The following is a 24,947-nucleotide window of genomic DNA, read 5'->3' as shown; positions in this document are numbered from 1 at the left end:
CATTGCCTGTCTCTGCTGCTGGAAAGCAGGCGGCGGCAGGGTGCGGGTATTTTTTAGGGCTGTCAGTTTATTACCATCCTCTTTATTATTTCACTTTAGGTATTTGTAGACTGTTATTAAATCATCCCTCATTCTTCTCTTTGGGCTAAATAACCCTAGCTGTTTCAACCTTTCCTCATAAGTCCTGCTTTCCAGGCCTCTACATTTTTTTCTTGCTCTCTACTGCACTGTTTCCAATATGTCCACAGCTTTCTTGAAGTATGGGGTCCAAAACTGGCATAGCACTCCAGGAGAGGCCTCTGTGCTAAATAGTGCAGAAGAATCATTTATCTTGATTTGCAAGTTTCATTCCTGTTAATACAACTCAGTATGCTGTTGGCTTTTTTTTTTCCCAACAAGAGCACACTATGGACTTGTATTCAGCATGTGGTCCACTGTAACCCTGCAGGTCCTTCTCTACAGTACTGCAGCTTAGCCAGCCATTGCCCAGTCTGTATTTGTGCCTGCAGTTATTTTGTCCCAAGTGCCAAACTTTGTACTTATAATCTTGGATAACTGACTCCCTTAGCCATGAATGGGGTGTGCTCCCGGTGGCTGGGGTGCACAGCGGCAGTGAGTGGAGAGCTCCTGCAGATGCTGCCGGCACTGTCAGTGGCTGGGGGAGAGGTGGCGAGCGCTGACCAAGGGTTGGCAACCAGCTGCAGCTGCCAGCAGCACTGGCAGCATCCAACAGGAATCGTGAACCACCTGCAGATGCCGCTGGCAGTGCTTTTTATGTAGGCGGTGCACTGCCATGCTCAGGGGGTGCACATGCACCCCCTATGTGTCGCCCCTGCCCTCAGCTCTGGCTGCATAGAAATGCTACTGCTTTTGCTGGACAGTTGGTTTTTAAACTTTGGGTAGAGGTAGAATCAAAGTGAGGTATAACCTCACTGCTGCACACTCCCCAGTAGCCTCCTGGTTCTCTCTGGATGGATTCTGCCCCTCCCCCATACAGCTAGTGGAGGGAAGAGAAAGAAAAGAAGCATCTTATAGCATCTCCATTCAACTTCCCTGCTGAAGACACACACCCCAGTTTTGGAAAGCTAACTTTTTGGGGAAAGGTGTGTGTGGTATGCAAGTAAATATGGTACTGATGTATTTTTTTGCATTTTTTAAGGATGGACTTAGAATTTCTTCCTTACCATCCCAACCCTCATTGTCTTACTTGGGGAAATGAAAAATTTGTTTCGTGTGTAAAAATAACACTGTAGGTATTGTATTACTGGGATTTGTAATATTAAGGTTAAGCATTCTTGCACCCCTTTCTCTGACCTTAAATTATAGATGTAGTCACAGTAATTCTGTAACTTTCAATTGATCTAAAACATGGGCAGGCAATTATTTTGGCTGGAGGGCTGCTTAATGAGTTTTGGTGAGCTGTCGAGGGCCACAAGGGGTAGCCCTGCCCCTTGACAGGTGCCCTGCTTACTGGTCACTAACCTGGGACTGGAAGTCCCACCCCTGACTTCTGCCTCTGGACTTCTGCCTCTGGAAGGCCTTCCCCTTACCCCCCAGAAATATTCCTTTTGGGAGGGGAGTGGTTGCCATCTTAGAACCAGAAAAAAAACAAATCATACATTAAAAGTGAAACACCTTTGTAACATATTTTAATTTTATTACAAAAAATATTTGATTTGTGTTTGCATAGTGCATATAGAGGTGATTGCATAATAACTGAAAAATAAATTCTTAATCTTGTATATTGTGGGGAGTATGTGTATGGTGGGGTGTGGGGGGTGTGTATGGTAAGGAGGAGGTGGTGGGATGGCTGTGTGTGGGGCATAGGATATGTTTTAGGTTGTGTATATGTGGAGGGTTGTGGCTGGGTGTGGGGTGCGGGGGTGTGCCCACCTGTACTTCCCCCATGGTGCAGCAGCAGCAGGTGAGGCATTCATGCTGGTGCCCAGCAGGGCACACGTCTGGCTAGTGCTGCACATCATGGTGAGGGGCTCAGCCTCCAACGGGCAGTCTGTATCACCGGCACTTCCTGGATTTGCTGGGCACATGAGGGAAGCCCCAGGGACTGGAGCCAGCTGCCTTCCCTGTCCCTCTGGGGAAGGTAGCTGGGACTTCCCTCCCATGCTGTGCAGCCCCGGCAGGGAAGGCAGCCTGCTCTAGCACCTGGGGCTTCCCTCCCATGCCGTACTGGTGATACAGGCTGCCTGGCGGAGTCTGCACCCCTCGCTGTGATATGAAGCGCTGGCTGGAGCTGCACCCTGCCAGGCGCCTGTGCTAGGCATAAGCACCCTGAATGCCTCCACATACTGCTGCTGCCACTGCCTGCCAGGGCTGCACACCATGGGGAGAGTGGGGAGGTTGTCCCCACACCCACCCACCCACCCTCCCTCACACCCACATGCTGCCCACGAGCTCCACGTTGCTGTTGCCCCCCCTCCGCCCCAGGCATGGGCTCTGTGCTGCCCTCAGCCCTAGCCCCATGCTCTGGGTTCCTACCCAGTTGCAGCTGCAGCCTCACCCTCGCTGCTTCCCTACCTGCTGTGTGGAGCTAGTAGGAGACCAGGGATGCAGAGCAAGTCCCCATGGGCTGCAGCAGTGGCAGCCGAAGCTAGAAGTTATGTGTTGGCTGGGTCTGGCCCTTCCACCTATGAAAGTGGGAGCAAGGCACAGTAGGGCATGGTAGGCACACCACAGTTTGCGGTGTGTGTATACGTGGGCACCTTGTTCCTACCCTCATGGGCGGAAGGGCTGAGTGGGGCACATTTTGTTGGTGGACGCTGCGGGCCGGATGAAAGTGCTTGGCAGGCTAGATTCGGCCCATAGGCCGTATTTTGCCCTTCTGTGTCCTAACACCAATACTGTGTTAGAAAATTAAATTTTGCTCATCAACATCTTGTTTAGAGGTATTGCCATAGCACTTAGCCCGCATGGGGACTGGAACCCTACTGCACAAAGCACTGTATGAACACAGACCATAAAGATGGTCCATGCCCCAAGAACGTGCAAATTTTTAGGTAAGAAATTACCAAAAATTGCAGACAGATCAGCACAGGGAGTCAATAAACAATACAAACAATATTAGTATTATTACAAAAGAAGGAAGCACCAGAGGCTTAATAGTTGTCAGGCACTTTTTATAGAAGTCATAATTTGTGATAGTATGCAAGACAAACCCTGCTTTGTTTCCCTCGAACTGCAGTGGTGAACCACTCAGAGAAACTGTTACCCTGGAGGATGGCAAAATTGGAGAGAGGCCAGAGATAGTTTATCACATCATCCACACACTTTTACTGGGTTCTCTTGCAATGATTTTAGAAGGGTAAGTTTTGTATAGATTTTTGTTTTGTAAGGGCTAGCGCATTGCTAACTGAATATGGTACACTCAAACTTCCACAAATATTGAGACCATTTCTAAAAGAATATTTTGCCATCCAGCGTTCCCTGTTGAGTGTACCGGAGTGAACTTCAGTAGAATATACTGAAGTATATTTGGCTTCCCTAAACACATTTCTTTATGCTCTGCCCAGCATAAATCTGAGAAGTTAATTGGAACACAATTTAAATGTTTCCCTGTTCATCTTCAGCTGCTGAGCTAGGATTCTTATTAAATGCTGATTTTTTTTTCCATTGTAATTTTACATCGTTCTTTTGATGCACAAGGTTTATTGCAAAACAAAATTTAAAAAAAACTGCTTGTGTGTCTTTTAATTGTTTAGAGAATTGCTTAACATGTCAGGCAAACATCTTACAACAGTATAACCTTAAAAAGATAGTCTAATAGTTTATGATGGATGCCATTCTGCCATCTTTCCTGACTGCCAGACAAACGCTAAAGACAGTGGTGTATGAGTGGTATCCGTCATGCCACATCATAGCTGTTCCTATTGTATGCATCACTCTGGTGCCTGAACACTACAGATTCTGAAAGCAAACAAACTGTTTTGTTTTCAAATGGTTGAGACTTCTGAATCCTCTGTTTGGAGGATTCAGACATCAGTTTTGGGTAATAGTAATTGCTCATCAGATACCCTAGAGCAAAAAATGAGACAATTAACATCCTTCACTAGCTCGATTTTTTTTTTTTTTTTTTTTTGGTCCTCCACCCCCAAATTCTGTGGATTATTTCATTTTCTTCGGCTGAGACTTTTTTGAGCCTACTTGGCACTTCTGAACTTTTAAGAGTGCTCTGGATTGCAGCAGAGAATCATGTGTTTGGTCTGCAAGCCGAGATCTCTTTTAGGTTTCCTTATTCTGTTAAGTGTTTGACCCTGAATTGACTGAACTCCTTAACTGACTGAATTCTCCTGAGCAGGGTTATTCATAGAGAGGTTTGGAGGTGACAAAGTTTATTTATCAAATAATCCAGTTGAAATACATGCAGCATCTTATCTTTGGATTCTTGGGATGTTTTCCAGCATGAAGTACCTCTGGACTCCATATGTTTGCATGCTTGCTGCATTTGGTGTATGTTCTCCTGAGCTTTGGATGACACTTTTCAAGTGGCTTCGACTAAAAGCTGTGCACCCGATATTACTGGTGAGTAACTGTTGCCAATAATCTATTGCTAGATTTTACTGCTAATCAACAAATCTTTTTTTTCGCTTCTAAGCAGTGAGTAAATGAAAGTTGGAGGATGGGAGGTGGGAGGAAATCAAAAGACTGGGAAATATGGTAACTAGGGTAAATGCATATTTAACTGTTGTGTATGAGTAAGAAATTTTCAAGTGAAATGATAGCTAGAGTAAGATTTGTTCAGATTAGTTGTATATTCATTTATACTACAGTCTCTGAAAGGCATCCTGACTTAAAAGGATCTGTGTTATAGTGAAACTTGGGGTTTCTCAGTTCTTTCAGCTCTATTTCTAAGGTGCTGAGTATGCTTGGCAGGAAGGAGATGTGATCTGCATATGTTTTTATCCCTCTGTATTTAAGGTTGAAAACAATTTACAATTTAAAGCTGAAAACAATTTATAACATGTTATTTAAGAATAAGTAGTTAATGTTTGTATAAAATGAACATGCCACTTTCTGTGTAAATATATTTTCTTCAAGAGTTGCCAAGGCACTTCCAATTGTAGAATAATTGACAGTTTTTGCAAGAATGTACTCATTCATCCATAATATAATTATAAATTGCATTTCTTCTTCTGTGGTAGATCCACTTTCCTTTATGTGGTTAATTAGCTGATTGCACTTCAATTTTAACTCTCAACAGGATGCACTGTATGCACTTATTAACAACTGTTGCCAAAACAGTATTTATGCTATTCCTCCTTCTGATCAAGAGGAAGGTGATTGATTGGAATGCTATTGTGCTGTGTGATGGAATACTGTTTATATATGTTGTTATTGTGACTATGAATGAGAGGGTGTCTGTAAGTTTTTAAAAAACAGTTCATTGGCATAGTTCATTCTACATATCCCTTCATTGCATTTGCGTATTTGAGACCTATTTCACTTTTACTTCCTTTCCTAATTCATGGATGCACTTCGTCACATTGGGCTGTCTGTTGAATTACTTTGAATATTATTATTCATGTTATAATGAGCTAACTTCTTCAGTGTTTAACCAAGCAATTTCTTTTCTGTTCGCAATGACTTTTGCCTGGCAGACTTGCAGAATTTTTCCCATTGTCAATGTAGTTCCATGTGTGGGAAATGAAATAGTGGTCTCTAATCATTTATTCTTTTTAATATTCTAGGCTCTTATTCTGAGTATGGCAGTCCCCACTATAATAGGTTTCAGCTTGTGGAAAGAGGTAGGTAAGAAAGTATCTTTTGATTAAGTGTTTGCTGTAGGCACAGTATAAAGTCTTAGGAGTATCTTGTCTACATTTATATAAAATAATCAGTAACATCAGACTGTATCCATTATTTAAAACATTTTTGTTTTATGTTTAAATAAAATTATATATATTCCTCGCTAATAAGGATACATAATACCAGGTTTTAATTATAATAATAAAATATTAATATATTTCATTACAACAATAATTATACCATTTTGTTATTGTTATTATTATATCATCATCTTTACATGATGATTCACATTATATTAGTTTAGCTAAAGACAAAATGCCATTACTGAATTTATAAAGTGATTGACTGTATTTTCTCTATTGTAATTAGAATATTGTATAAGCATGTCATTCTATGCTCTTATTCAGTGAGAAGCTAAGGTTAACTGAAGGTAGAATTACAGAAAACAGTAGTTTCTTTTAAGGACATCCCATCAACTAAAGATGGATTTTTTTCATTTCCAACTCTTTATGGAAATACTGTACTCAAATACTATAATAAGAAAGAATACTCAAATACTATAATACTCAAATAATATAAGAAGAAAGAAACAGATCTGTTCTTGTTTATTTAAAGTAAATGTTTAGTTCTATAATTGAGTTCAAAATAGCTATTTCTTAGCATCTGTTTAAAATTTCAAGTATTTGATGGTTTGCATATGCAACAGCATCTATAACCTGTAAACCATGTACATAATGAGATAAGTTTCAAATAATCTAGTTGTTTTAAAAATTTATAGTAATAGTTAAAAAAAATCCAGCATCAGAGCTGTTCTTATCCCCAGTAATTTAATGTTTGTAGGGGTGTATGATTCTAATGGCTAGCAGTTGAAGTTCTGATATGATGTTAAATGTAGTATGATGTAATTTTTTCCCTTGTATTCTGTCAGTGTAATAAGCGCTCTGAGACGAGCACAGTGGCTTCCAAAACTTGCTAAATGTAAATGTTATAATTTTTTCAATTGGCTGGGTCTGTCCCTGAAATTCTCCTAACAAAAATGTTTTGAGCGTTTGGACACTAGAGGGCTCCATATATTGCAATTCCAGTTCTCCATTAATTGTCTATATGCACAATCTACTGGTGGAATGAATATGTGTCTTTCAGGCTCAGACTTAAAGGCTCTGGCAAGTGTAACCAGATAGCTTACATTTACCCTGAGGCTCATTGTACTTTTGCATAAAGGGCATAAAAAGCTGAGCATGTCTTTAGTGCGTTGTGCAATAGCCAGGTTTTTTAATATTTGCATATTCTCCCACTGTCCCCATTTCTCGTAAGGAATCTAGAAAATAATCTTGGGATAGGTTACTGGGACACTTACTACCCATATCATGGGCCATGATTCCTAATACCTTGGCCACAAGGACCCTATTTGTCTGTGCCAGTATGGCCATGTTATGAACCATTCAGAAATAAGTACCCTGACAGACTGTACTGCCCTTCCTTACTCATTGGCCTCTGCCACTCAGGCTGCCCCATTGACTTTGCCCATCTGTACTAGGAAAGGACTGAGTCTGCATGTCAGACTCCAAACTTCTGCTCATTTGCATATTCGTAGACTTCTTGTTTACTTTAGCTTCTCTTCTACCTTGGAGAACTCATAACAACAGCAGTCTCCCAGTGACCGAAGAAGGGTGTTTATACCCGAAAGCTTGCAAATAACTTTTTTCCAACTATTTAGTTGGTCTAATAAAAGATATCACATCTACCCAAAAAATCTTGACTGCCTATGTCCTTAGACCAACATGGTTACAACCAACGACCCTAAAAGATGTAGACAAATTTGAAGAGTCCAGCAGAGAGCGACAAAAATGATTGATGAGTGAAAGCAGATGCATTAGGTTGTGAGGCATGCTTTTCCAGAAGCCTGTCATTTAGGTTCAACAGTTATCAACTTACTATCCAGATATAATTTCTGAGCACAAAGAAATGCTTTATTTCTTATTACTGCTTGAGAGTCCACCATAAGGGCCACGTGAAGCTCTATCCACAGGTTCACTAGACATCATACAGTATCTGAAGCTTCCAAATTGGAAATTGCATTTGGTAAAGCAGTGTTTCAATCTTTTTCCCCCGAGTTTCTGAGATTCCACCTCCAAATGAACTTTGATTACTGTGTTAGTCAATCATAAATGGAATGTGCCTATAGAAGATCATTTGGAGGGAAATGAAAAGTACTGTAAAAGTAACCAGAATTTTTCAGAATGCGTTGTTCATACACACCCTTTTTTCCTGCTTCCTCCATCTTCATGAATTTCTACAGTTGAAAGGAAACAGGGATGGTTAGTGTGCTCTGCCTTTTTATGCTCTCAGTGCAGACACTAAGCAGCTTCAGGGTGCCAGTGTGCTATGTAGGTACTGCTGGTCAGAAAGGCTAAGGACAGAAGTTAGACATAAACCGGTTTAAGTTATCAAAAACTAGTTTAAACCTGTAACAGAATAGAAGCGCAGTGCACATAAACCAGTTTCAAAATGGCTGAAACTGGTTTAAGATAAACCCGGATGAATGTAATATCAGACTTAACTGATTTAGGTCAAACTGGTTTATGAAACTTCTGTCCCAGACCCCTTCCTGGTTCAACTTAAATCACAGTCTCCCACCATCCTAGCATTTTGCAGTCCTGGGCTGGGCTGCTCTGTCTGCTCCAGAGAGCAGAGCTGGCCCTGCCCCCTCTGCTCCCTATCTGGAACAGTGAGGGCTGGCTACCCCAAGCAAACCCCACCTGCAGTCTGGGGCCAGGGAGGGGAGTTAAACTTCCCTTTGCCCCAAGTACAGCTTCCTTGCCCTGCTAAACTTACTGCTGGCTGTGACTGTGGACTACAAATCCCAGAGGCACTTGGAAGCAGGAAGAGGAAGTGATGAGCAACCCTGAAGAGTCCTGCTGGTGTGATTCTGGAGTGGAAATCCCAGAGACCTGGGGGGTGAGGGGAGAGGAAGCAAACAAACAGCCCATGTTGGCTACGTGCCAGAGAGCTGTGCTCTAGTGCCCCCCAGCTTCTGACCTGAGCCACTGCAGGCATGTGGTTGCATTTCCTGAATCAAAAGTGAATGTCTGTTCATTTGCTTATTGATTCAATCTTTGCAGCTTAGACTAACCTTCAGAGACTGAATCAATTCAGCCTCGGGCTTTTTGACTGTCTGTACTTAGCCCCTGTGACAAAACTAGGGCTCATTTTGCCCAGCCACAGTGGAACATGTATATAGAAAAGGTTTTTTGAGCTACTGTAAGGTAAGAAACTTGACATTAAGAAGTTGTTATCCTTACATCATAAAACAGAAATCAAAGTAAGAAAAAAGAAATTACAAAACTGTTAAAAGTTCTGGCTATTGCATTTTTCTCAGAAACCATAACTTTATGCTAAAAGAAATTTATGCTGTGATCATTTAGGAGAATAAATATGTTAGTAGAGAGTATTGTGTATATATATATAAATTGTTCTCTTCTGTAAAAGTGTAACTGTAATTTAGTTTACTATTTTATGCTTCAAGTTAATGTTTTAAAAGTCAGAGGGAAGAATTTGGTGTTCTTGGGTTTTTTGTTTTGCTTTAAGGGCTTTAATTCAATCTCTGTGTAAATCCTTTGGAATTAAGAGTATTAAACCATTTAATTTAGTCCATTATATATATTTATGCAAGGAGGTTATTAAAATTTAATTAGTCATTTGAAACAATATTTGTTTTAGTATCACATGTTCAGTGATGAGGTATATCATTATGAAGATATTTTACTGTGTAAAAATACTACTCCATTTTTCTGTTTTACTGTGACTCTTAAATACAATTAGGAACTGACTTTAATTTTACATTTGTTCTTCTTAAAAAATGGTTGGGCATTAATATTTTAACAAGGAGGGATGGGAAGCTCTGAGAAAAGAGAAGAGAAGAATTTTAATGCCTTCGAAATACAAATGCCAAATTTGCATAAAATTACAATTTTGTTGTATTCAATCCACCTGATGGTTACTAAATACCTTATCTAGCAATGCACACTATTGGGCAACTTAGATGAGTATGTTACTTGTGCATAAATGGTAGCAGGATCGGGGTAAAAACTGTAACTTTATTTTTGTGTGTGCATTTGAGGGAACATTGAGAGAAAGTACGAGACTAGCAAGTGCTGTCTAAGTGAAGAAGGCATTTACATGAAAATAATACTTTGAAGGAAAACAAGGTTTCCTATACATAGTTTACTGGATTCCCTTCTATCTCAGAATATCTTAACTTTATTTAAAATGACACAAGGGAAGAGACTTATTTGACTTTTCCCTGCAGTTTTTTCCTAGGATAATGACTGAGCTTTCAGAACTGCAAGAATTTTATGACCCAGATACAGTAGAACTTATGATGTGGATAAAGTAAGTATGGGATTCTAGATCTCTTTCCCCCCTTCCTTCCCCCAGGTTCTGTTGTCTAAAATAACATTTTTATCAAACTGCAACTGTTAATTTGAGTCTTCCCTCTATGCTTCATCATGTGATTTGGAAAGAGGAAAATTAGGGATTGAACTCGATTATTACTCCTGTGGATTTTGGCCTGGACTTCTTCAGGACCAGGGAGAGTTCTTAAATGAGTTGACTTGCTTATGAGTCCTGGATGACTGGAAAAGGGCAAATATAGTGCCCATTTTTAAGAAGGAAAAGGAGGAGGATCTGGGGAACTACAAACTAGTCAGCCTGATTTCTATACCCAGAAAGATCATGGAGCAGGTCTCTGAGGAATCCATTGTGAAGCACTTAGAGGACAAGGTGATCAGGAACAGTCAGCATGGATTCACAAAGAGCAAGTCATGCCTGACCAATCGGATTTCCTTCTGTGATAAAGTGACAGGCTCTGTGGATGAGGAGAGAGCAGTGGATGTGGTTTACCACGATTTTAGCAAGGCTTTTGACATTGTCCTCTGCAACATCCACATTAACAAACTAAGGAAATACAGTTTAGATGAAAGTACTGTAAGGTGGATACATAACTGGTTTGATCATTGTGCTTAGTGAGTAGTCTTCAATTGCTCAATGTCTGGTTGGGTAGAGGTATCAAATGGGGCTCCCAAAGGGTCTGTCTTGCAGTTGGTATTCATAGAATCATAGAAATTAAGGGCTGGAAGGGAACTTGAAAGTTTGAGTCCACCCCCCCTGCTCTGGGCAGGAATACCGAGATCACATGATCCCAGCAAGGTGTCTGTCCAGGCTCCTCTTGAAGACTTCCAAGGGTGGGGGATTGCACTACCTCCTTGGGAAGTCTATTCCAGATTCTAGTCACCCTAACCATAAAGAAGTTCTTCCTTACATCCAACCTAAAACCATTCTCTAACAGTTTATGTCCACTGCTCCTTGTCCTTCCCTGAGGCACCTTACTGAACAATTTTTCTCCCAGTTCCTGATATTCACCCCTTACATACTCATAGACAGCCACCAAGACCCCCCTCAGTCTTCTCTTCACCAGGCCGAACAGTCCTAGATCCCTTAGTCTTTCCTCAATAGGTTTGTCTTCCAGGCCCTTAATCATTTTTGTGGCCCTTCTCTGGACCCTTTCAAGATTCTCCACGTCTTTTTTTTTTTCCAAGTATGGTGCCCAGAACTGGACACAGTACTCCAGGTGAGGTCTCACCAGCACCGATTAGAGAGGAAATATCATTTCTTTAGCCCTATTACGGCGCATTGGCTAATGTATTCCAGTATGCTATTAGCTCCTACTACAGTGTTGCACCGGCAGCTCATGCACATCCTGTGATCAGCCGTAACCCCAAGGTTCCTTTCAGCCATCATGCTGGCCAGGACGTTTCCTCCTAACCTACATTCATGTTGCTGATTACTTCTCCCCAGATGAAGCACTCTGCATTTATCCTGATTGAACGGCACCCGGTTCCTCTCTGCCAACCTTTTCAGCTTGTCCAGGTCCACTTGGATCCACATCCTATCCCCTAATGTGACCACTTTTCTGTATTATCCGCAGCTTGGCCAGCATGCTTTCCACATCCTCATTTATATTGTTGATAAAAGTGTTAAACAGCATGGGGCCAAGAACCAAACCCATGGGACACCACTGGCCGCCTCCTGCCAAGATGATACAGACCTGTCCACCAGTGGTGATGTGTAGGGGGACCACAGGGGTGCATATGCACCCCCTGAAAGTGCTGGTGCACCCCCTCACAGGCAGCACTCCCCACTTATGCGACGGGCAAGGAGGGCAGGCAGGAGCGCAAGTGCCCCCCCTGCGAGCACTAGCTGGGGAGTGGGGCACCAGGTGAAGTGCCATTGGCACTTCTGGGTGTGCCGCTGGCATTTCTGGGAGTGCTGCTTGTGCTTCCCAGTTGGTGAGATTGGCCACAGTCACTGACTGGCTAGAGGGGGGGGGGGCATGTGCCCCCCTCAACTCAGGTGGCACCAGTCACCCATGCCGCCCACTGACAGTCTCTGGGTTTGACCCCTTAGCCAGTTCGCAACCCACCTGACCATGGACTCTGGCAGACCATTATCCCCCAGTTTTTTTATACAACCATCATGGGAGACCATATGGAAGGCCTTTTTAAAATCCAGGTATATGATATCAACCATGTCTCCCGCATCTTAGCCATTCGCTGCTTGTTCATAGTAGAAGACTAGGTTGGTCAGACATGACCTTCCCTCAATCAAACCATGTTGGTTATCCTTCAGCATCATGCCTTCTCCCAGTCTCTCACAAATGGACTTCTTGATAATTGTTTCCAAAATTTTACCCAATATAGGCTGGTCAGTTTGACCTCGATAGTTTCCTGGATCCTCGTTCCTCTGCTTATATATTGGCACCACACTGGCCCTTTTCCAGTCTTCTCGGACCTCTCCTGAGCATCACAAGTCTTCAAATACCTTCGCCAATGGTCCCGCAGTGACTCCAGCCAATTCCCTCAACACTCTTGGGTGTAGTCCATCTGGTCCTGCCGCCTTGAAGACATTCAGCCTCTCTAACTGCTCCCTCTCCAGTTCAACACTGACCATTGGTTGACAATCCCCCCTTGCCCCGCATCCGTCCAGTGTCCAACCAGGCGAGCAACCACCATTTTTATGCAGGAACACCAATGCAAAGTATTCATTAAAGAGTTCAGCTTTCTCGTGACTGGCTGTTATCAGCTGTCCCATCCCATTCTGCAAAAGCCCCACATTTTCTTGGTCTTCCTACTGCTCCTTATATGCCTAAAGAAGGACTTCTTATTGTCCTTGATTTCAGTCGCCAACCTGACCTTGGTTGCTGCCCTTGCCTTCCTTATTCTCTCCCTACAAATAAGGGCTATAGTTGTGTATTTCTCCTTGGTGACTACCCCTAGTATCCACTGTCTGTAAGCTGCCTTTTTTTTAAAGCACTCCTTGACTCCATTGGTAAACCAAGAGGGTCTCCTGGCCCCTTTACCACCTTTTCTGCATACAAGAATGGACCTTTTCTGCACTCTGAGGATCACTCCTTTGAGGAATGACCACCCTTCCTGAACTCCCTTCCCTTCCAGTCCCTCTTCCCACTATTTTCCTAAGCTCATTGAAGTCAGACTTCCTGAAGTCAAGCATCTTTGCCCTGCTGACTCCTTGCCCTACGATGGATAGTGAATTCTATCATCTCATGATCACCGTCTCCCAGATTACCCTTAGTCTTTAGATCTCCCACCAGGCCGTCCCCTTTGGCTAGAACCAAATCCAACAAAGCTTTCCCCCGGTCAGCCCGTTCACCTCCTATACTAAATAAAGTTCTTCCACACAGGTCAAAAACCTACATGATCATCAGATCTGGCCAAGTGCTCCTCCCAGCAGATGTCAGGGTAATTGAGGTGTTGCCCATGACAACCATGTCCCTTGAATGCACAGCCTCCATCAGTTCTCTGGAAAATTCCAGATCCAGCTCCTCCTGGTGTGGTAGTCTGTGGTAGATGCCTACCATCAAGTCCCCTTAGTCTTGTGGGCTAAGATAAAAGTAAGTAGATGTTTAGTATAGCATAGCTGTTTGAAGGCAGTGTAGGGACTGCATTAAATGCATTCAAAACTGGAAGGGACCTCTGGAGGTCATCTAGTCCACCTCCCTATCTGAGGCAGGATCATCCCTATTCAAACCGCTCCATACAAATCCTTGTCTAACCTGTTACTAAAACTACATAATCAACCTGTAGCACAATTACAAGACATAGCACCCTAACCTGCCACACGCAAATCAGGGGGGTAGTGGTGGTCAGTGCCCTGCTGCTGCAAGCGTTGTTAAATTACACTCGAGAGATCGAAGAAATAGGGCTATACCCCCTGCTACAGAGGAAGGCAAAACCCACTAGTCTGTACTAGTCTGTCCATGAGGTAAAATTCGTTCCTGACCCCCAAATCTGGTGGTTGGTTTGATCTTGAGTGGAAGCGCAAGATCTTCTAGGCAGAGACTCCAGGTTTTAGTCCCAGCAGGAGGATTGGCACATCTCAGTCAAAATCCCCAGCTTTGGCTGTAGTCAACACCCAGTGCTTCTGAGGAAAAAATACCCAGCAACAGGAGGGAAAAAACTCCTTCCTAGCTTGGACAGCAACCAGCAAAGCCCTGAAGCATGGGAAATACTAAATACCCTCCAATTTGCTCTGCAACCTGGGGACAGCAAGCATAACTCCATACGTCTGCACCCTGTTACTGACCAGACAGATTCTATTTTCTGTATCTGCTCTATAAACCGTATCCCTTTATCTTTCATAACTAAGCCAGATTGTGGAGCTCTGTTTCATTCTCCTGCTACTGAGCATGGTCCTTTCCAATATCCACCTGCTTCAGGCTGCAGAGCTCTTCTCATTATTTCCCAGCAATCTGTATGTAGGGGGAGAAGGGGGCTCCTGAGCTTCTAACTGTTGCTCTTTACAGAGCATGCTGGCATAGCTACTCCAGGACCTTACCAATGCTTATCCAGCCTCTTCTTGAACACCTCCAATTATAGAGAATCCACAACTTTCCCTAGATAGTCTGTTCCACTGCCTCAGCGTTCTAACAGTGAAGTTTTTCCTGATATCCAGTCTAAACCTACTTTACTACAACTTCAAGCCATTTGGACATGTCCTGCTTTTATACAGTAGCAGAGAAAAGGTTTTTTCATCTTTCTGGCAGCTTCTTAATTGCCTGTTCCACAATCTGACCATGACTGTTTCCTTCAACTTCTCTTCAGATGGTTTGCCTTGCAAGCCCCTTTATCCTTTGAAAAATGTGGAGCCCAAAACTGCACATGGTTCTCTATATACCAGTGCCAGGTAAAGAGGTACTGTTGTCACAAACCTATCTGTTTGGAACCCCAGAAGCCCCAAGTTTCTCCCCATTGTCTCAAGGAACAGACCAAGGTTTACCTTGGGATAGTGCCTTATTCCTACAGGCCTCAATTCCACTGCCCTTATACCAGAACCTGGAGTTGCTGCAGGTGCATCTTTACCAGCTCCAGGCAATTACCCCTTTGGTTTTGAAAGAATTCTAGGTCCACTCTGTAGAAGAGGCTAATCTGGAATATCATTTGCCCTGAAATTGTGCTTTACCACAGGCAAACAGTAAGGTAACAAAACAATAGCAAGATTTATGATGTAGAAGAACAGAATTGTACAAAAGTTTTGACCATATAATTTGAAGACAAAATAAAAAGAGAAGTATAATTTCTTATCCTTTAATCTTGCTACAGCCTAGTCCTTCTGAGAGTCTTGCCAGTATTTCCAGAGATCAGCCTTCTTGTGGATCCTGCCAGCCCTGGGGACATGGTTTCACCCCAGGCCTGGGATAAGCCAAAGACAACCACTAGCTCACAGAAAGCTCCTAAATACCTCCAACTCAGTGCACCCCACCTCCCCCACATCACTCACCAGCCTTGTTCACTTTGTTGAAAAGTCTGAGAAAATGTTTTTATTTTCTTCCTGGGACATTTGTAATTCCCCCTACCCATCGCCCTGAGATGCCTTTGCTATTGAGGGGTTAATTTTTTCCATTGCAGGCAGAAAACACTTTCAATGTCCATTCCAACAATGGCCCTTTCTGCTTATGGTTGAGAGTGGCAATTATTTGTACCCTACTAACACAATCAGCAAGAGATACTTAGCAATTTTGCCTTCTTCCTTTTCCTTAGGTAAGTGTTCCTCTGTCCCATTGACTAATTTATATACCAAATTGTAAAGATACATACAGAAATTGTAACATAATCCATCCATACAGTGATAAAAATGACATAAATCAATGCAACTTAATATTGGCTTTTAAATGAGACCAAAGAGAATGCCAGCCAAATAAAACTGGGCACAGATGTCTCTGTGGGAAACACTAAACACTCAAAATCTTTCCTGGTTTTGGGGTGGGTTTATGACAACTATTACTTCCTGTGTTTTGCACCTAATGCTCTTACTGATGCAGCCCAAAATTGCATTCAGTTTTTGTGCAGCTACATCACACTGCAGACTCATGCCGAGTCTGATCCACCAGGGTTTCTCCCTAATCCTGACATTCAGCAGATTGTCACCCATTTTGTATTTGTGTTTTCAGTTAATCTTCGTGAGGTTTAACCACTTGTATTTGTCAGCGCTGAACTTCATCCTGTTAGCTCCACCCCAGCTTTCCAATCTGTCAGGATCCTTCTGAATTGTGCTTCTGTCCTCCATACCAATATTGTCACCTGTGAATTTTGTTCAAGGAGTTTTCTATTCCAGCATCCAAATAATTATAAAACATATTAAGTAGCACTGGGCCCAGGACAGACCCCTGTGGAATGCTTCTCAAAACCTCCTGCAATTCTGACATGGATCCATTTAAATGTCCTTTGTTTTGTGGCTATTGGTTGTCTCTCCACCTTATAATAGTTTTGTCCAGCCTGCATTTTTCCAGTGTGTTTATGAGAGGCTCAGAGGCCTTGCTGAAGTCCAGATACACTAGATCCACTGCATTCCTTTCATCCACCCAACTAGTTAACTTTGTCATGGAAGATCAAGTTTGTTTGGCATTTGCTTTTAATAAATTCATTCTGGCTGCTTTGGAGAAGCCTTTTCTTTTCTAGAAACTCACTTGCCAGTGGACTTACTTGTGATATGCTCCAGAAATTTCCTGGGTATTGAGAGGTAAGGCTAACCAGTGTATAGTTCCCAGGTCCCCCTTTTTGCCTTTTTAAAGAAGGGCACTTTGGCCCCTTTTCAACCCTCTGGTACCTCACCCATCTCCCATGACATTGTAAATATTATTGTCAAGGTCCTTGAGAGCTCTGCCAGTTGCTTCAGTACTTTAGGATTAAATTAAACGGGCCCTGCTGACTTGAATTTATTGAGACCCATAAAAAAGCTCTCAGACTGTCTTGTGTTATCTCATCCCTCAGCTTATCCCCTTCCTTATCCAGATAATTCTTATTAGCTACCTGGTTGCAGTTGAATTTTTTTGTTTGAAGACCAAGACAAAGTAGCTGTTGAACAGCTTTGCCATATTTGCATCTTCTGTTTGCCCTGGCTATTTAACAGTGGAACTGTAGCTTCCTTGGTGTTTGGCCAACATAGTTATAGAACCTCTTCTTGTTGTTTATAACTTTCCTCATCATAGAAAAAATCATAAAGAAGTAGGGCTGGAAGGGACCTCAAGAGGTCATCTAGCCCAACCCCCTGTCTGAAGCAGGAAAGGTCTTGTGTCCCATATAGGGATGGAACCTGTTACCTTGTCATTATTAATACTACGCTTTAACCAGCTGAACTAATTGGCTGCTTAATGTGAAGCTCTTTTTAAACTATTTGCCTTCTGGATTGTGTCCTTCAAAGTATTTGTTATTTCCTGATATGCTTCCTTGATGACCTGTCCATCTTTCCATTGCCTCTATTATTTGAGGCATCCTAGAAGCTTCTTGTGCAGCCACTTTTGTCTCTTGCCATTCTTCTTGGGCTTCCATCATGTCAGAATAGCTTCTTGTTGGGCTCCAAGTACTATGTCCTTTAGAAGCTTCCTGCCCTTATAGGTTCTTTTATCCTTCAGTCTGTCCTCCCATGGCACCACACCTTACTATCTCCTTGAGTCAGTTGAAATCCACCTTTTTTAAATCCATTGTCTTTAGTTCTGCTGACCTCATGTTTTCTTCATTTTAGGATAATTAATTCTCTCGTATTATGATCACTTCCTACCAAGTTTCCCATCAACTTCACATCCTCCACCAGTTCTTCCCTATTGATCAGGACAGGAACCCAGATGGGGGAACTGGTAGTTGTATCCTCAACTTTCTGGAATAGAAATTTATCTTCCACACAAATTAGAAACTTGCTCAGCATTGTTTGGCTGTATTATTCTTGCAGCAGATTTCTGGAAAATTGAAGTCTCCCACCAGTACCGTCTCATAATTTTCATATAATTTTGTCATCACTTTGAGAAGTGCCTCTTCCACCTCCTCTTCTTCACTTTATAATAAATCCCCACCACTATATCAGTGCTGCATCTTTCACCTTTTATTTTCACCCAAATACATGCTGATCTGCTCTCTTCTTTCTCCTAAACCAAGGAACAAGTCTTTGTTTTTGACATAAGGTCAACATCTTTTATCTCAACCCTGTCTTTCCAAAATGAGTGTACCCCTCATTGATGAAGTTACAGTTGTAAAAGCTCTCCCACTCAAGTCTCTGTGATACCAATCAGATCATAGTTCTTTTCACACTGTGACTTCCAGTTCATCTCGTTTGTTCCCCATATTTCTCACATGTGTGTACATGCATAGAAATCATAGAAGTCCTAGAGAAGTAAAGCTGGAAGGGACTTCCAGAGGTCATCTAGTCCAGCCCCTTGCCTGAGGAAGGATCATGTCTATCCAAACCATCCTGTACAACCATTAGACTACCCTCACAACATAAACCTAACACCCTAACCTGGCACAGGTAAAGCAGGAGAAACACGGTAGCTAATGCCCTGCTTCTATAAAATGTTGACAACGTACACTTGAGGTCCTGGGCAGGTGGCCACACCCCCCATTACAGAGGAAGGCAAAACCCCCCACAGTTCATACCAATCTGACCATGGGGTATAATTTCTGTGTGACCCCAAATATGGTGATTGGTCTGTTCCTGAGCAGAGTGGCAAGCCCCTTTAGCCAGGAACAGAAGCTTTGCTTCTGTCAGGAGAATTTGTGCATCCTAGTTGAAGTCCCCAGCCTTAGCTGTAGCTAACACCTGATGCCTCTGGGAAGGCTTAAAAGCACCCTGATGCACACAGCAGAAAAAAAGGGGGGGGGGGGACCAGCAAAGTCCAGAAGCATAGGAAATACCCATGGTAGAAAATAGGTATAGCTATGCCTAGATCATCCCTGACTCAGTGGCTGTCCAACCTCTTCTTGAACATCTCCAGTGATGGAGAGTCCACAACTTCCCTAGGCAATCTGTTCCAAATTTTGCATTCTGATCTAGTTGTTTCCATTTTTCATTCCTTGCTGCTGTCCTTTGGCTCTCTGTCCCTTTCCCTCAGCTGAACTGCTGCTTCTGATTCTCTCCCCTCTGGATCATTTGCTCTGTTGCTGCAAGGTTTTGTTCACCATCCCCTGTAAAACCTATTTTAAAGCTCTTGTCACTAGGCTGGCCAAATGGTGCCCAAAGATACTGTTTCCGGTTCTGGGTGGATGAATGCTATCTCTTGATAGCAGCCTTCCTACTTCCCCATTGAGAACTAGGGGCCCTGTTTCACCCTCACCCAGACCAACTTTTGTTGACTTTACTTGGAATTGCACTGTTGAGAGGAAGGCTGCTTACAGATGTTAAAAATGAAACAAACAAAAAAGCGGGCTTTACCAGAAGAAGCAGCATGTTACTTCAACTCAGTGTTTGTATAAATCGTGCACTTCAACAGGGCTTTTTGGCACTTTTATCTAAAGCTGAGTCAATGAGCTGTTAGATGAAAGTACCAAACAAGCCCCACTTAAAGTGTATGATCTATACAGACATCAGGTGAGCTGGGTCCAACTAACATGCTGCCTCTTCTGGGCTTGGAACAGGGGTGCATGCAATTTAAAGTAAAGCACTTATTTTTTTTTTAATATCTGCAAGCTGCCTAAAAGTTCAGATAGTTAAGATCCTTTATTTCCTATTTTTAGAAGGATGCTGTGCTCTGTATTTAGGTTTTTAATTGTTAACCTATGCATCTTCTGAAAAGACAAGCCTGATAATTGGGGTGTTCCAGCCAATTTTTTCTTACTGTTAATAGCAGTGCAGGTTATCTGTCACTGTCATTTGTGGCAGCAAATGAAATAATACCAAGCCCCTAATGACTTTTGCATTAGCTTACATGTATCATGCATTAAGTACATAATTAATCATAGTGAATTGCTTTGAAAGACACTCTGCAAAGAGCAGTTTGGCTGTCATTAGTTTTCTACTGCTGTTCTGTATTTTTAATGAAAATAGGACTTTTTGAATACTGAACTAGATACCTCTATTATAATTTAAATTAAATATTATGGTTACAAGTCACTTTCTTTTAATTTAATTGGAGAACAAATTTATTGTAGGTTTTTTTAAATACAGGGAAAAATGCCTGTCCTAGGTTCTAAACCTGTTTGCCATCAATTAAAAATAATCCTACACAAAATGTTCTCTTCAATCCAGAATGAGACCTGCAAATAATCAAAAAATGAAATTAAACCCTAGTAAATACCTCCCTTCATCCCTACCTCCCTACTTACCATAAAAAAACATCCTTTAATGTTGACTAGTAGATTGGGAAACATACCATCAATACATTCCTCCTGTATATATAAACAAGCACATACATAATTGTTCTTTACCAGCACATCTCTGAATAAAGTAAAACCTATCCTGGGATAAAGAATATGATGCCATGAAATTGATTATTTAGAAAGGATTGTTTTTTTTTTTGCAGCAGAGGGGGAAGAAAAGAACTTTTTAATAGCCTTTTGTACTCAGACAGCTAAAATGTATTTGTACATTTTCTAAGTATAACAGATTTTTTTTTAAAGATTTTAATTTTTTTTGGCAGGAGCTATGTTTTGTGTGTGTAAATATGCAGTGTTTCTTTTCTTATTCTGAGGCTTCCATTTTCTCAGTTGTTACTGCATTGCTTTTCCTATTTTCCCCTTCTCTCATGCCTCTTATGGGAAGCAGAACCCAACCTGGAAATGAAAGTTCTCATCCTTTCAAGACCACAGCAAGTGAACTTTTATGTAATAAAGGATGTAGGTGTGAATAGCTCTCAGACCCCTCTTTCCCCACATGCTCTATCAAGAGGCCTTTTTAATTGGTTCTGGGCTACCTTCCAGCATTGAAAGCACAGCCATCGTGCTATTAATGCACTATATATCTGATTGCTGAGGATGGTAATTTCACTTAAATGTATGGTATGTAGTTCTAGTTAACAGACTAGAATTTTTACCATAACACATTAAAAATTCATTTGAGTGTTAGAACTGATGCAAACTATTGTTTAGAAAAGATATCTATGTATTCAGATGCATGAAGTGAAGCTGTCTTTTTACAGAAGACAGGCTCCTGTTGCTGCTGTGTTTGCAGGAAGTCCTCAGTTAATGGGTGTGATTAAGTTGTGTACTGGATGGATGGTGACAAGTCTGCCTTTATATAATGATGATGATCTTCTAAAAAGAAATGAGAATGTAAGTATCTAATTCCATAAACTTGCTGTGGTATTGGTGATTCATGGTTCATTTGTTACGTAGAAAATGGAGTGCTTGATTTAGAAGTATAGGAATGCTGAAAATGATATTTTTCAAAGAAGATAGAAGACACCCTGAGAGTCCTATGAGTTAGTTATGGGGTCCAAGCTCATCTCTTGTGTGCGCTCTTTCTCAAGCTAGCTCACAGCAGGTATTATTTATGGTAGCAATCACAGTGCTAGGTCCATTCCAAATGCTTAGGAACAAATCGCTCCTGCTTACACTCTAAAGAGAGACAAATGCAAAGAGGTTAGAGAAGGGGTAATAACAATATGCATTCTATATGCATGTAAGCTGCTTGGCAAAAGTATGTTTTAAGAACATATTAGGGACAGGGGACTGGACAGGGCCTTCTGGGCTATCAGGTGCAGTCCCCTGGGCTTGCAAAACATCTCTCAGACTCTTTTACACAAGTACAAGATACAATACATGAAACATAAAGAACATCCTATTACATGCAGTAACTGAAATCAGGAGAGAAAAGGAGAATGCCAATGCCCTGCCGCTGCAATGACAGGAAGTAGTTGGCTAATATATGGGTCTTGGGGAAGGAAGATGCCCCACATTTAGAGGGAAGCAAGTCCCCACACTCTGTGCCAGTGTGACTTAATGGAAAGCATTCCTTCTTTATCCCAAATTACAGGTACATGGAATTTGTTTGGGCAAGTTTTACTGTGTATAGGGAGCCATATGGAGCAAGACAAAAGTTATTTGTGAAAAAGCTGACATCTTTATGCTGTGAAGGTGACAAGAGAATGCCTGAATTTTGAAAGGATTGTGGATGAAGAGCCAGAGGAGTGATTGAAAAGAAAGAGTGATCATATCAATGAGCAAGATGAACATAAAACTGTGTTTTAATTACTTGAAGAGTAATGTAAGCATCTGAAAATTAAGAGAAGGATGTTGCAATAGTAAAGGCATTGTATAATGAGGTCATAAATGAGAGATTTGGCTGCAGGAATGAAAAGAAAGGGAGAGATTTTTTGGAAATCCTCAAGGAAAAAAATGCAAAAACTGAATGTGGTCTTGGATATGTGGGTAGTGGAAGAGGAAGGACTCGCATATGATTGTTAAACAAATGTAAAACTTAAGTGCTAATTTTCTAGCTTCTAAGGTCTGGACTACCAGTCTGATAAACTCACAGGACAGGCCTACTTTGGTGCAATATGAGCACAGACAGTCCTTCAATGAGGATGTTATACAGTATTTTGCTGCTTGATTGAATCATACAATTAATAGTCAATAGGTTGCTGCTTTGGTGTTTGCCTGTCTGCACTAGACTTGGGCTTTACTGTCGCGTTCCAAAAGCATAAATAAAAAGTGTTGGTTTCAGAAAAATGTAACGTTTCTAGGCTTGAATTATGTTGATTTTTAGCACTAGAGCTCATTTCATAGTTGGGAGGACTTAAGTAACAATTGAGCAAAAAAGTTTTAAATGTTTCATGAAGAGGGGGATGATTTCTCATTTGACTGTATCTAAAACGTTGGCACTGTTACCTTCTATCTGCTTGTTACGAGAAAACACTTGGTCTCGGCACAACTTCAGAAACTGTGTTTGGTCTGCAGAGATGCTTCTGAACTGGACTTGCATGCCTGTTTTGGATCTACTTTGATTTATTTTTCCTTTCATTGCTCTCTTACCTGTTGTTCTCCCTTTTTGGACACAAGGAAAATAGACTCAATGAAGTCCAAATAGTCCTTGCCAACATTTTTGGCAGTGCAGTTGCATGGTAAGGGTCATTAAGTGGTGCAGAATATGAATATGGTCAATGAAACTTTAAAAGTTAGAAGAACTTGCCCAAGCCCCTACTGTTATAACCGGAGATTCTGGTTTTCTCTGTTTAAAAACCGCAAATTCTCTTATTAAAATCCCCAAATCCACAATTAAAATGAAAGGCTGCTATAGATATATATACAGGTATCAATTGGACACAATGTTTTATTGATATATTTACAATTTTAAAGCAATTTGGAAGCTTACCAGTGCCTCAATCACTATAATAAAATAAATTCTAAATACCTATGTATTTTGGCATTTAATTTGGGGTTTTTCATTACAGAAAATCAGAACTCCTGCTGCCCCTCTCACTTAGCAGGATATGGACCCAGATGCTGTTCCCCCACCCCCACTGCTTTGTGGTGCTGAGCATCCCTAATAAGCCATTGCCCCTCACTCCCAAGCCAACCCTTCCCCCCAGCCCTGCTAGTGTCTCATTCCCTGCTTACCTCCCACTCTGTCCCTCCTGGCAACAGCTCCCCCCATGCACCAGTACACAGTGGTAGAGGGGTGTGGGGTTGCGGGGGGGGCTTGTGGGCAGATATGTGGTTTGTGGTGCATAGCCCCCACCACCGGTGGCTCAGCAGCAGCAGGCACTGGGCCCTTGGGGTGCTCATGGCCGTGGCAGGCAGAGCCCCTGGTGGTGCACACCTCTGTCTGAGTCCCAGGGCCTGCATGTGCTGTCATGGAGCTGGCCCAGCCTGCTGGTGTGTGCCTTCACGCCACACCAGGCTGGCTCCATGTCAGCACATGCAGATTACAGCACTACAGTTGGGAGCCACACACCACTGGGCTGGGCAGGCTCTTTTCTTTCATGGGCAACTTCCCGCTGGAGTGCGGGAAGCCCCACATGAAGGCATGGAGCCAGCCAGTCTGGCCCCATGGTGTGTGGACTGGGAGCTGCATTCCATTGGGCCAGGTGGGTTGCTTCCTGCTTAAGTGCTGAAAGCCCCACATGGAGGCACAGAGCCGGCCGGCCCAGCCTGGCCCGATTGGTGTGTGGATGGCAGCAGCAGCTCGGCACACCACAGCATCCCCTGCGCTGCCATGGTGCACCGTGGCCACTGCCACCTCCTTGCAGGAGCAGGAGGCAGAGCATCCCCTGCAGGGCGTGGGGATGATGTCACGGTTCTTTTGTGCTGGCCTGAGAGTACCTGAGGACACCTTCCTGCCTCCCCCCGCCCCCCCCCCAGCCCTGCCAGTGCCCTCATCCCTGACCTCCAGCCCTGCTAGAGGGGCCCCCCAGCTGGCCCCTTGGCCCCTGCAAGCGTCACTTACCCCAAAGGCTCCAGGCGGAAAAGTGTGCTTGAGCCAAGCCCTGACTGACTCAAGAGGCTCAGGCCCTGCCCCCTCTCCCTCAGGACAGGGCTTCTTGCTACCCTTTTTGCAAGAAGCTCTTGCAGCCTGGAACTCTGCCAGCCTGCAGAGAGCTCTTTGGAAAATGAAAAATCTGTGCAGTAGACTACTGCGTCACTTACCCCAAAGGCTCCAGGCGGAAAAGTGTGCTTGAGCCAAGCCCTGACTGACTCAAGAGGCTCAGGCCCTGCCCCCTCTCCCTCAGGACAGGGCTTCTTGCTACCCTTTTTGCAAGAAGCTCTTGCAGCCTGGAACTCTGCCAGCCTGCAGAGAGCTCTTTGGAAAATGAAAAATCTGTGCAGTAGACTACTGTATTTACTCGAATAGAAGATAACCCTGATTATAAGATGACCCCCCCCCCCAAAAATTGGGTTTTTTTTTTG

The 24,947-nt window shown here is 42.7% G+C and overlaps 1 protein-coding gene across 3 annotated transcripts in view; it reads left to right on the top strand.

The window, feature by feature from the left end:
- Nucleotides 1–24,947, top strand: part of DPY19L4 (dpy-19 like 4) — a 62,260-nt gene that overhangs the window by 22,030 nt on the left and 15,283 nt on the right. For 2 of the 3 annotated variants that reach the window (XM_025199418.1, XM_025199417.1), the window contains 6 exons: nucleotides 1,160–1,249; nucleotides 3,200–3,319; nucleotides 4,416–4,536; nucleotides 5,703–5,759; nucleotides 10,070–10,152; nucleotides 21,239–21,371. In XM_025199418.1, coding sequence (XP_025055203.1) covers nucleotides 1,160–1,249; nucleotides 3,200–3,319; nucleotides 4,416–4,536; nucleotides 5,703–5,759; nucleotides 10,070–10,152; nucleotides 21,239–21,371 — 604 coding nt within the window. The remainder of the gene's footprint in view (nucleotides 1–1,159; nucleotides 1,250–3,199; nucleotides 3,320–4,415; nucleotides 4,537–5,702; nucleotides 5,760–10,069; nucleotides 10,153–21,238; nucleotides 21,372–24,947) is intronic. The other variant, XM_006019987.3, reaches the window with a different exon arrangement.

Source organism: Alligator sinensis, unplaced genomic scaffold (genome assembly GCF_000455745.1).
Source record: "Alligator sinensis unplaced genomic scaffold, ASM45574v1 scaffold273_1, whole genome shotgun sequence".
Taxonomy (NCBI): Eukaryota; Metazoa; Chordata; order Crocodylia; family Alligatoridae; genus Alligator; species Alligator sinensis.
This window is presented reverse-complemented; position numbering and strand designations above follow the sequence as displayed.